The sequence below is a fragment of the Pelobates fuscus genome, chromosome 1 (assembly GCF_036172605.1).
Source record: "Pelobates fuscus isolate aPelFus1 chromosome 1, aPelFus1.pri, whole genome shotgun sequence".
Lineage (NCBI taxonomy): Eukaryota > Metazoa > Chordata > Amphibia > Anura > Pelobatidae > Pelobates > Pelobates fuscus.
The window spans coordinates 52,475,294-52,493,944 of NC_086317.1; the positions used below are offsets into that span (position 1 = coordinate 52,475,294).

At 36.2% G+C, this 18,651-nt stretch overlaps 1 protein-coding gene across 2 annotated transcripts in view; it reads right to left on the minus strand.

Annotated features, from left to right (window-relative positions):
* ROBO1 (roundabout guidance receptor 1) overlaps positions 1-18,651 on the minus strand; it is a 903,637-nt gene that overhangs the window by 22,584 nt on the left and 862,402 nt on the right. For both annotated transcript variants that reach the window (XM_063448635.1, XM_063448644.1), the window contains 4 exons: positions 14,765-14,791; positions 10,175-10,217; positions 6,141-6,295; positions 2,221-2,553 (listed from right to left, as the gene is read on the minus strand). In XM_063448635.1, the coding sequence (XP_063304705.1) occupies positions 2,221-2,553; positions 6,141-6,295; positions 10,175-10,217; positions 14,765-14,791 (558 nt within the window). The remainder of the gene's footprint in view (positions 1-2,220; positions 2,554-6,140; positions 6,296-10,174; positions 10,218-14,764; positions 14,792-18,651) is intronic.

Consider the following 18,651-nt stretch of genomic DNA (forward strand, 5'->3'; position numbering starts at 1 on the left):
TTTTTACGCCAATATATTACATTAGCGGAACATGCCCTAAAGACTACTGAGCTACATTCCAATGTTTCTCTTGCTAACTCTGATAGCAATTTATTTTAGACTTCCAGAAAACTAGGCTCTTTAAACATCAAAAGGTTTCTTTCTTATTATTTTATTTTTTAACAAGCGTTAAGGGTCCTTTCAATGATGACAAAAAAAAAAAATACAATTTTACCTTCCATTAACTCGGATGAATATATTGTTCAAAGCTCTGACACTTCAATGGTTAAAATAGCTATCTTTTTACACACTCCAATGCACAATTGTGTGTAGTGAATTCACCAAGTAGTGGTTTTCTTGTGGACACAGCAATAATTAAGCTTCTGTTAGACATCCAAATTGTGATAGTGATCTATGTTTAATCAGAGCCTCACGATGATATGACTGTATAGTATCTGCCTTATAAATTAAATATTCTCTTTCCTTCAACTTATCCGTCACCCACTGTAACATTTAGATCAAATCTCTGTATATTAATTTTCTTTTATTTGATTTTATTTTATCTGAGGTTTATTATTTGCTTTGCTAAATTCAGAAGCAAAGGTTAGCTGAGTGCTAATTAACTTTTTGACACTGTTAATCTCGATCTTCTACATTTCCATGTATAGTAGCCCCACGGATCTGAACATGCTGTAGGAAAATAGCAAAAGCAGCTTCCCGTTATTAAAAGATCTAAGCCAAGATCCCCAGAAGACTTCACCTTCCAATAAAAGTTAATAATAAGGAAAAAAAATACAGGGCACTCGAATGGTACATCGGAGAATTAAAAGTTGCTGCGCTGTGAACAATAGATACACACACAGTCCAAGAAAAATAACAGCAAATTGCAATTTAATCTTCAGAGCACAAAATGCAGTGAGAAGCTTAAAATAAATTCAATAACACTAAAAAAAGGCTTAAATCTTCTAAACATATGCACTCACCCTACGCCATATGCTGCATGTTGGCATTTCAAACCAATTACTTTTGGAGTTAATTCAGTTACCCCTTTTAGTCTTGACGAAGTACGCCAAAAACACAAAAGGTTCAGACTTTTAAAAGGCAACGGTCATCAAATTTTCACTTTTTATTTAAAAAATAAGTTAATTACATGTAATGAACATTAATGATCTTTTTTTGTAAATGTGTATTGATTTTTTTGGCAAACATTTCATTTTTTTCCTCTGGCTGAGCAGCCATGTTGAGTAAAACTCTACTATTATCCGACTAACTGCTGCTCAACCTAGCTAGCATGCTTCTGCAGTTTCACACGGAAAAATAGAACAAGTTTGACACAACATGTCCGCCCTACCAGATAGAGAGTAAAAATGTTCTCAAAAATAAAAAATAATCAATATACCTAATTTAAAAAATATCATTATGTTTCATTAAATGTAATGAACTTAAAAAACAAAGTAAGTAGAAGTGAAATTTGATGAAAGTTATTCTCTAAGTAAGTTTTTCTATGTCGTAACCATGCACATACTGCATTATTAGGAGACTGCTTACATAGCATATTTGAAGGATGAACTCTGTGAGGTCTGTTCTGCAAAGCATAGACTGTGCCAAGCCTAACAGACCACCAAGGATGAGATCCTTTTTTACTGGAAATGTACTTAAATCAGAAAGTTAACTTAAAATTAATTATATCATTTTATTAAAGGGGGTCATAGAGTGCCCCTAAAGCCTGTACAAATTGCATTGGGTGGATGCAAAGCTCAGTAGAGTTGATGACTGTTAGGAAATGTATTGTGATTCAGGTAGTTACAATTTTGCTTTCTTGATCACATAATAACAAACACAAGAATTTCAGTCTTCTTCGTCAAGGGAAAAGCTTCAGGTGTCCTCTTGAGATTCACCATTGTTTCCAGTTTTGCCTACAGCATTTCCGATATGGACTAAAATCTTTAATTCAGTCACTTGGGCCAGTCACCATCCCAAGCGATGTCCATTAAAGCTGCTTAACTTATCACAGTAAGTGCCTGAGATGTTTTCCTTGATACATGTTCTATGGGGTATGCTGACCCATACTCAGTTAGCACCCTGTGATTTGTATGATTGAGTGCAACCCTCTTTTCTCTTTTGGTACCATCCCAAGGTCATTATCACACGAATGGAAATGCAAAGTCCCCCTTCCACCCTCCGACAGACACACAATCCCCACAGTGCATTAATAAATATTTTGTCTTTACAATTGTTCACCTTTGTTGATTTTGTTTTGCTCCATTATGGTATACTGCATTGGTGCAACGTCTGGTTTCTGCTGTGAAGGAGGCATCCAGTGTTTCTCATCCATGTCACCGCCAGTTGTGTTCATGTTGTTACTTATGTTTGACTGGATCAGTTGAGTGGTTGCATACGGGGTGGGTTGACCTGGATTGACAAAACGACCATCTTTGAGATTTGGGCTGTTGAAGGTTTTCATCTCATTGATTTTGTTGCTTAGATCCACATCACCATACACTCCAGAATCAGGACCCATCAGATTAGTTTGTTTGCTGTCCAGCTGGTTGTTGTAGTTAGCTATGCAATCCGCTAGTAAATAAAGTAAAATAAAGTCATTCATGCCAATTTGCCTAAAATGTGCCTAATTTTTGGATATTTTGTACCATTATTTGGAAAACAGTGTTTGTAATGTCAAGACAGATACAGATCTCTTAAGAGAAGCAAATATAGGAGGCAAACAAACAAAAACAACTCAACTGCATGCTGAAAAACAATCATATATAAAAGTATAGTTATACTCAGTTATATATCAGTATCCTTATAGGAGTGTTCTCATTTCAATGCATGAGGCTTGAGGTCATACTTTAAATCTGCATCCTAGAAAGACACTCATAGGCTTCTCAAAAGGAAAAAGTACAAGAAAAATAGAACATAGCAAAGCACATAGGTTTCGGGTTGAAAATCAGCAGATATTACTTACCCAAAATTGGAGCAATAAGAAGTTGATGAAACATACCTGTATATTATGTATAGCGATAATTTGATACATATTTTCTTTTGGTGTTTGAGTTGTTTGGCTTTACCCAGTATCTATGTGTGTATACATAATATAAAATATCTCTTGGCAACTATTATTGCATTGCAGTACTTTATTGCAGTTACTTTATGTTTTTCAATGTGCTGGTGGTGATTACAATAAGAGCACGTGCAGGCCAAGATTTTAAACTGATATCTGTAACTGAATGATAAAGTTTTCTGGCTTACGGCTGGCATTGTGTCACATTTACTGGTTGCAGGATTACTGCCTGGGTTGTCAGACAGGTCCGCTGATCACAAGGGTAAGAATTTGGACCAGGGGAGGGCCAGATCATTAGGTGTTCAAGGCCTTCTATTGGAGGATGGCATAGCTCATCCTAATGTCGGGATGTGATCAAGCAACTCTATATGGACATTTCAGATACACATGTTTAAATTTTTATGTTATCAATTTTGCTAGTTATATTTTACAATGCTTATTTGTCCTTTCATTTATGGAACTGATTAAAGAGGAATGGTTAGCTAATGTTACATGCACAAGCCATCAAGTCAGGGGCAAGCATGTCAAGCTCATGCAAAAACACTATCATTTTTATATCAAAATAAAATATATAGAATATTTGTATTAACTATTTGAGGTAGTGTTTTTTGTTATAAAAGCATTTTCACATTCTTTTCAAGACTTTCTATGGGTTGATATTACTATGATTTGAATTATGCTGTCAAAGTGTCAACATTACTCATACTAATAACTAATAACAGGTAGACAGGTTAATTAAATGTGTGCACCCAAACAAGTTGAAGCAAAGTAAAAAAAAAAAATCCTACCAAACTAAAACTGTAGTGGTTATGGTGTCATAAGTGCCCTGGTATTCCCCAAAATGCAAATAGTCAAGCAATTTAGTAACTTCTAACCTGGAGTCCACCAGGCAATGACCCTGTTTCCTATTCGACGGATTGTCTCAAATCTGAGCTGAGCCTTGTAATGGAAGTGCCCAGCTGGAACTCCTAGCAGATGCTTCTGGCTCTCACTTGTGGCTGAGCAGAGTAGCGGAAAGGTGGGGACCCCAGGTAATAAGTAAAATCATTATTGAATGGTTTGACTATTTACATTTGGAGGGCATGAGGGAACTCCTGGAACCCTAACCACTACAGGACACTGTGTTCCTTTAACGTATTAATAAATAAATAAGGTATTATAATTTCTCTAATGATCCCAATTACCGTAAACACAGAAAAGTAGTTTGTTAAGCATACTTACATAAGAGTTTTCAGTATCACTGCTGTCTAAAATCCTACCAGACAGAGCAGGAACAACCTTTCCAAAAGCTAATCAGAGGTTTCTCTTTTAAATGTCTGCATATATATCTATATTTTTTTTTCTTTATATATATATATATATATATATATATATATATATATATATATATATATATATACATACATACATATATATATATATACATACATATATATATATATCTATCACCTTGGGTTTCAATATCTTCGTCCTGATTAAATGCAATTAAATCTTTCAGAGTGTTATTTAAAATGCACTTTAATAACATCTGATACAGATTAAAACATTTTCATATAATTTTTCTGCAGCAGTATATTTAAAATATATATTTCAATTAAAAAGTGAACCGCACATTTACAAGTTCTGGCTTAAAGTGCAGACTTTAGGCTCAATTTAAAATTGTTATATTTCATCTATATAGTTTCGGGGATTTTAATTTAAAACTTTTTTAAAATGTTGGCCCCTAGTTTGATAAGGGTAGAATCAATAATTTGGCACTTTAGATGTTTACATAATCGCTATTCGGACTAGAAAACTGGATAAGTCGGTTGTTTCAGAATTTACACAGTCCAATGCCCAGTTAAAGTGTCAAATCATTGAATCTACCCCTAACCAAAGGGTTTAGGACAGATAACATCTCTTTAAAAATGCAATTTAGATTGTATTAGAACCAAGAGGGCTCAGCAGGACTTTGACCTTTTTCTTTTATATGATTTTATTAGTATTAGTAAATGTCCCACATCATTGTTGCGTATTGATTTTTGTCCCATTTACATTGACCTACATAATTTTATTTTTTGTTTTTTGATAAGTAAATTGTGCTTTCTACTCCTGCATTCCCTGCCTTGCACATATATCAGAGACCTCTCAGTTCAAAAGATGGGATAATTGTCAAAACATAGGAGGTGTTGCAATTGATTTTGTATAATATGTAAATAGTGTACTATTTAGGAATTATGTTTCATAATTTTACGGGTTAACTCACACAACCGATGTCGTAAGGGTTCAATGTTCTGTTTTGTAAATTCTAACCTATAGGGTGTTAATTGACTATTAAATGTGTATTTAAGCTGTGTATTGTAACTTGGTCCCTAGCCTTGAGAAAGTCCCTTTAGTTATGTTGAAACCTTGCCGGTTCCACACATGGTGGAATAAATCTCTTGTAATCAGGATAGGTGTTATAACTCCTTTTTTATGTTGTCTCTATTTGAAAGAAAATTTGGAAGGTAACCTTGGAGTTTTGCATCTAAATTACATCTAGTGGAGTGTCAGTTCTCCCTATTGTTAGTATGGGTTGAGAGACAGTAGAGCAAGAGAACCCCCCTCAGGTGGTTCTCTTGCTCACTTGTAAAATGTCACTCCAAATGTTACTCAGGTTTTTTTCTTGTTTCTCTTCTTTTCTGGGAAGCTTGTTCAGTTTGGAAAGTATCCTCAAGCAGGGTTAATCACAACATACTAGGGACAACAATGAATAATGGGTACTACAATACAGTAACACCCATGGACACATTTTGGTGGCACTGGACTAAGAGTAAGTAAGATTATAATGACTCCTACAGCTATAAATACAATATCTCTAAGCTCTAAGATAAAATGGTACATTTATCTGTTAAAGTGAAAATATAATGAAAGATGAAGGTATAGATCACCCTGACATTTGGTAATAATGTTGTCAATGAGCAACGATAGTTCAGGATTTACACATGACAACTTCAAGACACAATGGTGGCATTCTTAAGCTACTTTATTATTGGCGTAATAGTTGTAATTAGTTTGCTTTCAATGTAAGGATTCCATTCTGTTTAAGAAAGTGTCAGATAAAACCTCTGACTGAACTAACCTGGCCGGCTGTATGTAGCAAGGTTGTTATCACTGCTTCCATTCCCTGATGTGCAGCAGTTGATAGGACATTCTTGGTGGTTGTTTCCAGTGTTTGGCCAGGTATCTGCAAGCCATGGCTGTGTAGCAGGTTCAGTTATATTTAAAAGTCCAGGCCTAAGAATCAGAAGAAAACCTTCTAGTTAAGCAACCCAAAACATCAATAGGGCAGAAAATATACAACATTAATGAGAGGTCCAGAAAGTATTATATTTAAAAAGAATATTGCTTTAAAAAGGTGACTATATATCAATAAAAAGTACATTTTAAAGTGTTCTTCCAACTTCAGTTCTCCAAATAATATCATTAGGAAGGTGTTGAATTATGGAAACTGAAATTAAGTGACATTTGTTTTTTTTAATTTATATTCTGAGACTCTCCCTGTCCCCTTAAAACTGCAAGTGGTTCTCTGCAATCACTGTCTCTTTACTGAGAACATGCTAAGTTCATTTATTCTCCTCCTCTATAGATGTAACTTTTTATCTGCAGTATTATGTTGGCCATTACGAAGTAGTATACTCATTTCAATAACTAGACCAGGGGTGGGCAACCTTCATCACTTCAGATGTTGTAGACTACATCTCACCTGGTGCTTTGCCAGCATTATGGCTGTAAGAGTATTATGGGAGATGTAGTGCACAACATCTGGAGTGACAAAGGTTGCCTACCTGTGAACTAGACACTTCCAATGCTCCTATTATGTGTCATAATAGACAAGCATAAGAAAGAGGTAGCGAGAAGATAGAGATGATGGACGTCAGTGAGTATGTGCATCCCAAATTCCATGTGCTCAATAAGTTAGATTTAGAATTTGAAATCTGTATTTATTTTTTCTGTGTCTATCAAAAATTCTTCAGGGGTCCTTGGCAAAACCTCAGCGTTCCCCTCCCCCTCAAACGTTGTCAGGCCTCACTCTGTAGTCAGCAATGTATTGACCTGCATTGTTTAAGTTCTTTTTTACAGGATGCCTATACAGCTCTTTCAAGACCCAATTAAAGGTCACATTGTTATGCACAATAACAGATCCTCTTTGACACCAGAGTGTAACTAAATTGTTAGAGCACTATAAGACTTTGTGCATTTTTAAAAATCCTATAGGCTTAGCCATTTAAATAAATATTAACGTTTTGATCTGTACTGGTAAGTATACGCAGGAGAGTATTTAATGTCTCACATTTTTGCACAGTGTGCATCTTTCCGACACAGAATCCTGCTGTAGTCACCAATATCCCAACAACTGCACATTTTCTGTCCCTTGCTAGGGGATAAGAACATTAGTCAGGTATATGAGAGAAGAAATAAATAGGATTATGGGTGTATATTTAAAGAGGACGTTGTGTATGAATTTTAATATATATTTTTGTATAGCACCTTGAAATTGTATTTTGACACAAAGTGACAATGAACAACTATAAATAAAACACAAAATATTAAGTATATTCTGGTATGATTTATATGTACTGCATTACAGATTGTATGCAGCTATACACACTGCCATCTGGTAATATACCAAACTTCTGTTTCTTGGTTGAAACTGATCTCTCTGATATTATTATATGTACTTAATAAGTAGGGCCATCTTCAACTCAGGGCAAATGGGGTAGCTGCCCCAGGCCCTGTTACTCCTGGGGACCCATTGCCCACAACAGTTCTGCTGCTGCAGCCCCTTTAAGAGTAAGGCAGGGCCCCTTTAGTATCGTCCAGCTGGGAGGAAATGACAGTCCATCGCTTCCTCCCAGCTATAGAGAGAGAGGAGGAACAGCGGGGAGTAGAGAGGTAGGAGTAAGCTGCTGCTGCAAGGCATACAAAGCCTCAGCCTTAGACAGCAGCACCACAAGCAAGCCAACCTCTTGCAGACAAAAGGTATGCTAACAGGAGGGAGGCTGCAAATATGAAAATTCTAACAGTGTGTGTGCATGCGCAAGTGTGTGCATTTGTGTATGTGTCCGTGTGTACCTGTGTGACATTGTGTGTATCTGTGTATGTATTCATGCCAGTGTGTGTATCTGTATCAGTGTATGTATCTGTCTCAGTGTGTGTATCTGTGTGTGTGGATTTGTGAATGTGCCAGTGTGTATATCTGTGTTTCAGTGTGTAAATCTGTTTGTGTGGATGTGCCATGGTGTGTATTTGAGTGACACTGTGTGTGCCTGTGTATGTCTGTCAGTGAGTGTATCTTGTGTGTGGATGTGCCAGTGTGCGTATCTGTGTTGTGTGTGTCAGTGTGTGTATCTGCGTGTGTTATTCTGTGTATCTGTGTGTGTGGATGTGTCCGTGTGTATCTCTGTGTATGCCAGTGTGTGTGTCTCTGTGTCAGTGCGTGTTTGTGTGTCAATGTGTCTGTATCTGTGTTTTGGTTTTATTTGGGTGGTGCTAGGATAGAAGGTGTGATTGCATGACTGGGAGTTGGGGTGAGATCAGAGTCCAGGGGGCCTAAGCAATTGTTTGCCCTGGGTTTAATTAATATTAAAGATGGCCCTGTTAATAAGCAGTGGTACTCCTACATAGGCCTGTACATGCACGTGCATTTGGTTTTAAATGAATTGCACTTTGTCTGAATTTTAGTCAATTGATGGATCACCTGAATGCCCTAAGCACCATATATAAAAATAAAAAAAAATAGCACAGACAATGGATGAATATGTTTGTTTGCTTCATGATTTGGTGTTCCATCAAAAAGAGATATGATTGATGGTTAAAAGTAACTGGAAGCTCAACATTATGAATACTGACCAACCATGGACCATATTTAAATGGAAAATTCCATTCTATTAGGTTGGAATTTGGTCAAACAAATTCTAACTGGAATAACCTTTATGAAAAAAACAACAACATATAAATGAGCTGTACTGCAAAATATATCAACACATATAAATATTATGTCTATATTTTGCAGTACATTGATAGGCTTATTTTTTTTTTTTGTCCTATTGTTTTCCTTGGACTTTTTGCACTGATGCTATATGGACAAGCCAAACTGCCACACTGATGAAATTCTATCTGGCCAAATTCATTTTTTTCTTCGGATGAAATAATTTGGCCGAACCAAATTATTTCACCATGCACAAAGCTATTGAACGTGCACGGCTCACTTTGTACAGTGCTGTTAAAAAGCCACAAACGATGAAGACAGAGAAGAAAGAATGATTGAGAAATGTTTCAGAAATGTAGGTTGTAATATGTAGGTTGTAATTATATATATGTAAATGAAGTTACACATGTGGGAACATGATTTAAGTCCCAGTAAGTCTTAGAATAGAACATTAGAACCTTTTACATTTTGACAACATTACATGTGAATTTTATTAGACCCTAACATGTTTGACAACATTACACATGAAAAAATACACATTATCTTTTTTTTAAATCAAGAGCAAGAGCACAATTTATGCATAGACTGCTTAATATTGAGATAGATTACTAGCTTAAAAGATAGACATTTTGATAGACTGATACAGATGAAAGAACTACAAGGAGATAAATGAGCAGACAGCCAGACAGATAGATAGATAGATAGATAGATAGATAGATAGATAGATAGATAGATAGATAGATCGATGTACAATATAAATATATTTGTTAAAATATAAGTTGGTATTTTATTGTCATGAGTGCCAATCAGTGTAAAAGCATCCACTGAGTAGCATCTCAAACTACATATATTTCTAACCAAAGTACTCCCTCTGGTGGCTCATGTGCGTCATGTGCTATACCTTGTACAATGAATCCTTTCTGAGTTTAATGATTTAATTAATAAAACAGCTATGCATGCACCGTAAGTGACAACAGAAAACGCTGTATGTTTTATTCTATTACGTTAAAATATCTAGAAAACATGCTTAGTTAAGGATTCAAATATGTACTCCATGAACCTACGGAGAGAACATAAAACTCTTGATTTAAGCTCTTCACTAAAAAAGAAGCCCACAGCACATTGTTAACTGTAAAAAGAAATGACAAAGGAACAGTATTTTGACGGAAATTATGTTTTCTCACCTGCCCGCACTGCTTACTGCTTCCCCGCCTCGTTGGTATGCCACTAAAACAATACATAAAAATAGCCAACTGTCAGCATAAGAATTTCAGCTGCATAAAATAGCATGATAGTAATGGTAAAGTATGTTAGAATACATACATATATACAATTTAAACCAATATTAATATTTAGATTGCACAATGCAAGATGCATAAAATCCATAGATTCTTGTCAATAACGACTCAAAATGACAATTTACTTTTCGTATACAGCATGTAATTGCCTTCCTGACTGTATTCCTTTGTAAGCAAATGCCAGCATAAATGATAAATCCTCTAGATTAAGGACTAAAGTAGGAAGTGACAATTCACTTTGATGGCAAATAGATCATCGAGATTATATTTCAAGAAGATTTTTATCAGAATAGAGCGCATTCTACATCCAAGGACAGCTCTGAACATAAACAAGAACATCTTCCTTAAAACTATGACAGAGTTGTAAAAATAATACATCCATCTAATACTGGCTATTAAATCTATGCACATATTTATCATAGAAACTACAGGGTTATATAATATTATCTATTAAAGGGGCATAGACGAATAATAGTACATTGGTGATATACAGAATTGTTACCTCTGCAATGACTACCACACCAGTTCTTTACATTAAATGCTGACATGTAATCTGGTCACATAACTAACCGAGATAGACAGACATACAAACAGATCAGACAAACAGACCAGACAGACAGACATACAAAACAGAACAGAACAAACAAACAGACCAGACAGACAGACAGACATACAAACAGAACAGAACAGACAAACATATCAGAAAGACATACATACAAACAAAACAGATAGACCAGACAAACAGACCAGACAGACATACAAACAAAACAGACAGACAGACAAACAGACCAGGCAGACAGACATACAAACAAAACAGTTAGACAAACCAGACAAACAGATATACAAACAAAACAGACAGACAAACAAACCACGCAGACAAACAGACCAGACAAACAGACATACAAACAAAACAGACAAACAGGTCAGACAATCAGCCCAGACAGACAGACCAGACAGAGGGACATATAGACAGACCAGACAGACAAACAGGCAAACAGACCAGACAAACAGACAAACAGACCAGACAAACAGACAAACAGACTGGACAGACAGATAGATAGATAGACAGACAGACAGACAGACAGAAAAAAAGGAAAGAAATGTGTGGAGGTTTTCTAATATGTAAATATTTGATAAGTATGTGGTAGATTTTTTTTTTTTTTTTTAATAGCCCTATATTTTATTTATACTTTGACAGCATTTACCACATTGCAAATTCAGAAATTCAAGAGCTGTTGTTCCAGGGGCTTCAATATTACTAACTTGTGGCCTACATTTATGAAGTCATTACACGGGTGGTGTTAATATTAAAACAGAGTATTGAGTGGATATTTTTAAGCTTTCACAGTGAAGATAGGTATATATTATTAAATGCAACTGTCCCTTTAATATTTTAGCAACAACTGATCCAAAACAAACCATATTCAGGTTAAAGCCTAGAGAGTTTTGTTTGTACACCTGCAAGACACTAATTTATCAAAAAGTGCATACGTAGGCACTTAATCCTTCCCTCAGGGTATTTTTGCAGGCACGGTGAAGGATGTTTCCGCTAACCTAACCTGCGCTCACCTTACCACATTAAACATAAATATCCATTCCAAAACTATAATGAAATATAAAAATGTTAAACATTTCAATTATGTTGAACAAAATGTTTCCAAGCAAAAATTAACCACTAAAAGAAAAAAGTAGAATGTTCTAGACTGTTCATACCCTGAACACAGCAACCATAATTCTCTGTTGACTGGCAAAGAATTGTGGGAGTTTTATTAGAATATCATCTTAAGAGCAGAACTTGGACATTCCTTCTCTAATGCATTCTGTACCAAAGAATGTGGGCAACACATTGACAAGTCTGTGTGGGTAGAAAGTTTTTTTTGAATGCAAATTATCTGGAAAGCATTTAAATAGGACCTCACATGACCATCATGACTTGGTGTCATTTTAAAGAGAAGACTATTTCATAATTGTTGTGTATTATACAATATGTTTTACTTTCTTGGGCTCTACGGCTAGGCTGTTGGCATAGCAGTAAAGCCAAGAGACTTGTCTAAAGCAGTTGTTCACAAGCCCACCCTATTTCCAAGCGATGTAGTGGCATCCCGCAATACCTCGCATGCATCCTAAGAATTGTGGGATAGTGCACACAACATTATGGGGTTAGCTTCTGCATTACATTTACAAAGGCCATATTGGGCCATATCACGTAATGAGGAAAAAGATCTTTAGGTAAAAAAATTAAAATGTTCAATTGCTTGTGATTTTGCCAGCACAATGTCATGACTGAATAGATACCTACCTACTTACATACCTACCTACCTACCTTCTCATTCACACAATTTATGGGTGACAGTTTTTTTTTTAATTATGAATATGTCTTCAAACAGTGATAAAAAAATGTAGACCATAATTCCTTCCTTTTATCTCTATTTGCCTAAATTAAGTTCTTCATTTGATAATTCTCAATGGCTCACTGCTTAGAGTACACCCCCACACCGTTAATGGTAAGTCATGAGATGATCAGGGAAAAGATAAAATATAAAAAACACCTGTATTATTTGCTGTAGACAAACTGATTTAATGCAATGCTTTATAGCCTTTTCTGCTTGAAATTACCCAAAAATATATTAAATAGTAGAAAATGTTTATTTTTAAGTGTTCCATTAGTAGAAGGGGTTAAAAGGGATTAGCAACACAGCAAATGCTGATGGATTCTGCAGCTATGAATTTCCTAACCAGGAATGCGTTTAAAAAGAAGTCAAATTGGACTTTTTAGAAGAATTCCAAGCGGCGAGGGCTGCAAAGCAGAGATAACTGCCTGCGGTGATTACAATAACAGGATTAAAACTTAAGAGGCAGAGTTAAATCTTTCACTGAGGTAATGCCAAAAAGTAGGGACTACCACCAATGAAGCTAGCTAGGCTTCCCAATACAGACTTAACTCACAACTTATTTATGTTACTTATATTTCAACAAGAAAATAAATTGAAATATGCAAAACAAAATGTTACATAGTTACATAGTTACATAGTTAGATAGCTGAAAAGAGACTTGCGTCCATCAAGTTCAGCCTTCCTCACACCTGTTTTTTGCTGTTGATCCAAAAGGAAAAAAACAAAACAAAAAAAAAACAAAAAAAAAAAAAAAAAAAAAAAACAAACCCCAGTTTGAAGCACAATTTTGCAACAAGCTAGGAATGTTAACATCCTTTATTTTAGTTGGAGATTATTGTCATGTTTAAAAGGTTTAAAATAAATCTGTATACTATAGCCTAAGTGGTATAAAGTATATATGGTACAAATTATAGAACAATATATTTTTTTTAATGACAAAAAAAACTGTCTTATGATAAGAAATAGTCAGGATATTCAAGGTGACTCAGATGACTTCTTCCATACGTCCTAGTTCATCTTGAGCGAACACCCCAATCAAACCCCCTAGAAAAGCCCTCATTTAAAGGGACACCATAGTCATCAGAGCCACTACAGCTTAATGTAGTGGTCCTGGTGTCTATAGCATGTCCCTGCAGTGGTAGCACAGTAAACATTGCCTTTTCAGGGGCACTCAGACGGCCACTAGAGGTGCTTCCTATTTCAGAGTTTCGGTGTTTATCACCTACGTTCAACGTCTTAACACTCTACATGGAGACACTGGATGTTGCTTATAGAAATGCATAGATTCAATGCATCTCAATGAGGAGATGCTGATTGGCACAGTGCAGCATTTTCCTAAGGGAAAGTATTGGATTGGCTGATTTTATGAAGACTGATGATCTCATCCATGGAGGTGGAGTCAGCCTTGGCAAGACTAGCCTGGAGAGGGAGAAAAGGTGAGCAAAATCACCTTTTTTACTGCAACAGTTACTTCAGGACTATAGAATCAGGAGCACCTTTGTATTCCTGACACTACAGTGTTCCTTTTACCAATGTGGATTCAACACTGTCTGAGTTTGCTATTCGATAAGTCAAGAATTGTCAAAAAGTGACCAGATAATCTCACATTTCAGTCCAAAATATATTTCAAGTCAAACTACAATTCAACTTTGCCTATTTTGGCTATGCATTTGAAAATCACTGAAGAATTCACAGCATTTCCCAGTTCAGTAAAAATATTCAGTTTGATTTATCCTAGTCTTTAGTAACGGAGAAAATAAAGAGAAACTATTAAAATATTACCAAAGGAATCCTAATTAAGATTAAACATAAAGTGGAAAAAGTGTACAAAATAAAAAAGGCAGCCCTGGGTCACTCGGCAGCTGAATTTATAGATATATCTTCTTGCTATTTGATAAATACACATAGAGCATATGAGCTTAACTTGAACAATTTTTTGGTGTCTTAGTAAATCTGCCCCTTTGTTCGGTATCATTGAACCAGCGTCTAAACAGATCAGGAAATATTAGCAGCAAAGTTATATGATTACAAAGCACATGCAACAAACACAGACGGGAAGGAAGTGCAAATACTATATATGTACCTGTTGGTGTGAAGGTAAAAGACGGAACTGAAAAATCAAAATAAAAAAAAGAGGTTATTAAGCTGAAGAAAGAAGGGAACATATCACATTAGTGCATTCAAGCAATGTCTAGTAAATCAAATGCAAATAAGTAGCCTTGTGAATGACGTACAGTGCACGGTGATTGCATTCCAAATACCTTTCAAGCTGCCTTAGTAAGATTTCCAATTGTTAGTGCTTTTTGAATTCCATGTATGAATAATGCAGCAAACACATTGCTTAAGAGAGTTGTTTGTTGTGGTTATAAATCCTTTTCTAATCAATATCGACTGCTACGGGACTAAGTGGACTGCAGGATTCCTCCATAACTTCCTACCATATCGGACGTGTAAATAATCTCCATTCAGTTTTACAAGGGCAAAGAACGTGAACAAGAACTGGTTATTCTACAAGGTCTGCCAATATTTTTGGATTAGTTCTTAAAATTAGAAATATGCCAGGCACGCTGTTCTACTCAATTTATAGTCACATCATTGATTTGGTATTTTTCATTCAGAACAGGGTAGAAGAAAAATAAATTACGCTTTTTTTTATCTTATTCGTTTGTAACGGAAAATAAGACAGCTTTTTAGCTCCTATGACACATGGATTTCAACTGATAAAAGCAGAATTGTCAGTATTTACATACCTTGTGTGTTTTTCAAAAGTTATTCATAACTAAAATTAATAGGCAATTCATTTAAATCAGCATCAGGTAGGCACAGAAATGTACGGTAATCAAATATTGTACTAGCAAAATTGCCAGAAAATTTACAGAATAGACTATGCTTACCTGAAGACTACCTACTGACTCTTGTAAGATGGTGATTGAAATAATAGTATGCCCATCCAACCACCCCAAATAATATAATGACACCATACAATGAACTGCCTCGGTGCACAGGTGTTTATAGACACAAAACATTCGAAGTTTGGCTGGACATCTAATTCAGTTTTCACTTGCTAGATATTTCGCTGCTTCATTGACAGACACCTCTAATGTCGATAATGATAAACATTTGTTTCTACCAAAGAAGCACATATTCAAATCAGAGTTTATTATCCTATTGGATAGATGTGTGGATAGATAAATAGCATGCCACCAAACATTTCAAAAGGACAAAGAAGGACACTTAAATTTTAGGGGTGTGAGCAGGGGTTGTCCAGGGACGGAGCTGTTCTGAGAAATTTACAAATTTGTAATGACTTACAAATAAAAATTTTGAACACGAACAATGTGTGTGTTTTTTTTTTTTATTGCACAGACTGATTTCTAAACACATTTATTGTAATTTAGAGACACATTGTTAGTGGTTTTGGTGTAGGGCCCAGTTACATAAATCAGAAACACCAACAATATGGATCTCTTGTAAAAGAGAGACATTAGGACAGAAAAGAAGGACAGAGAGATTAAGGCCCAAAATAGGGACCCTCTCTCCTAAATAAGGACACTTGGGAGGCATGAGATAGATAGATAGATAGATAGATAGATAGATGGATGGATAGATAGATAGACAGACAGACAGACAGACAGACAGACAAAAAGTCAGACAGACAGACAGATAGATAGACAGATAAATAGGCAGACAGACAAACTCGACATAAATAATTTCTTTCTTTGCCCTCCTAGTAGTCATGCTTCATTTTAAAATGTAACTGCTATTATTCCTATTATGTATTAAAAACAAACAAACCTTCTGTAAATTCTATTCTGATTACACTAAATGGAAAACAAAGTATTGGCTTTATTTAGTCAGTTCATAAATTGGTCTTCATTTGCAGAGCAGCAGCGTCTGTCTTTGGAATTCTATTGTACTTTCTTCCAGCTATGTCTTTTCACACACTCTATGCAGTTTAGCAAGATCCAAAACTACCATAATGCCATAGTTACAAGCTGTCATAAAAGCATAGATGCATTTAAGTGCAGAGCTATTCAAACAAGAATGAAGCGTATCCAGCATTAATTTAAAATCTCAAGGACACAATGTGTTGTGAAAAAGAAAAAAAACAAGAAAGGAAGGCTACAGTCATTACATCTTTTCTTTTTGACCTATGTAAACATTGTTTGATTTTTAAAGAACTGAAAAACAGATGAAAAGAGGTGAAAGTAAATTAAATCGCCTAACAGCCTATTAAACTCCAATACCTTACTGCGGTTTCCATGAGCAATTCCAAAATATGAAATATTATGGGATAAATCAATAAAGCTTTGTGTGTGTGAGATATAGAGTTGCATAATTATGATAAGGTAAAGGTAAGTGGTATTTATAAAGAGAACTTATCATGACGGATTTAATGTAGGACCTAATATCTCATTAGGTAGAGGTTTGGGGGATATTTATAAACGTCTTCTGAAAAGTGACGGTTAATTTCCATCATTATTTTGTTTGTCCTCAATAAAGTGTTCAAAAGTAATATAAAAAGTGACTGTATTCTTTATAGTAAATACCGGCAGTAAATACCAGATCTAGCATGGAGGAAAAACGAGAATTGGAATAGAACACTTTTCTGATGGAAAATATAAAGCAGAAAGATTGATAAATCTGGTACATTGTTGAAACAGTAGGTTTAGGGACCTCGCTCCCACACTCACCTGCCTCATGTTCCCACACTGCGTCTCTCTCTCTCATTCCATGAGGACACTATATCGGAGCACGGCCCTCCAGACAGCGCGATCTGCGCAACTACCCATGCCGACTGCTCATGTTCATGTGAACAGCACCTCTGCTCGTGCAAACACCACTTACCTATACTGCAGAGAGAACTCGTTCGTCCGGACGCCGGCTCCCGAACACAGGAAGAACTGAAGTCTGTTCGTGAGAGCGCCGCTGCTTCCATGTGCAACAACACAGAAGTTAGAATTTCAGGAGAATAAAAGGGCACGTGCGCACCGACACAGAGCCCTTTAAAGGTACAGGTGGTGGAGACCAGGGTGGAACTTCAATTAACAAGACCACCCACTTTTCCTATTTTAAATGGTACACACTTCGCTCAGTTGTACGGTGCTCCTGATTGTATAAAGACCTAGTAACTGTCCTGATGTATCCTGATCTTTGACCTTTGCCTGAACAATCGCCTTTGAACCTGTGCCGCATGTCCTGACCTCTGACTTCCCCCGACTACTCTCTTCATCTGATGCCCTTTGTACTGCGAACCTGGTAAATTGCTTTTAGCACTACTCTGCATCTTGGGCTCCGTCTACTAAACAATGAACCCGACAGTAAGCTACATTCAAAAATATGAAAGGGAGAAATTACCCAACCCGGGTGTCTTACAATAAGGCAACCAGATGGGTAGAAGCCCAGTCCAATCTTAAGCTAAACGTAGCAAAAAAACAAAAAACTTTATTAAAGTCTATTAAAAGACTGGGTCAGGATAGTAATAGACAGAGTCCTATAAGGAGAACGATAGCTGCATAGGTAATCAGCTTTCAATAGGCTGATACAATTAGACAGGCCCCTTGCTTATAGGTCGAGGCAGTATGCTAAGCCATGCAGCAATCCGGGAAACAAAACAGCAGTAGGGACAGGAGGGGGGAGAGAAAAAATAAAGTAAATAATCTCACACACAAATCCCCTAAAGTCCTGTGCTAGCCCTTATTCTCCTAAATAACACCTTCGTGGGTGTTCTATTCTAAGACTAGACTAAGTCCATACAAATATAGCCCCAGTTAAATCACTAAACGAACATAAGTGCAAAAAGGTGCTGAAGTGCTCAAGTAAGTGAAGACAGACTGAGCCCGACGCGCGTTTCGGCGTAACTGTACGCCGTCATCAGGGGTATCTGAAGGGAGGCTGTCCCCGCGGTTTATTTAAACCGGTATCTCAATTAAGTCCACCTGGGTATCTACCAATCCCGTGTGCTCGGAG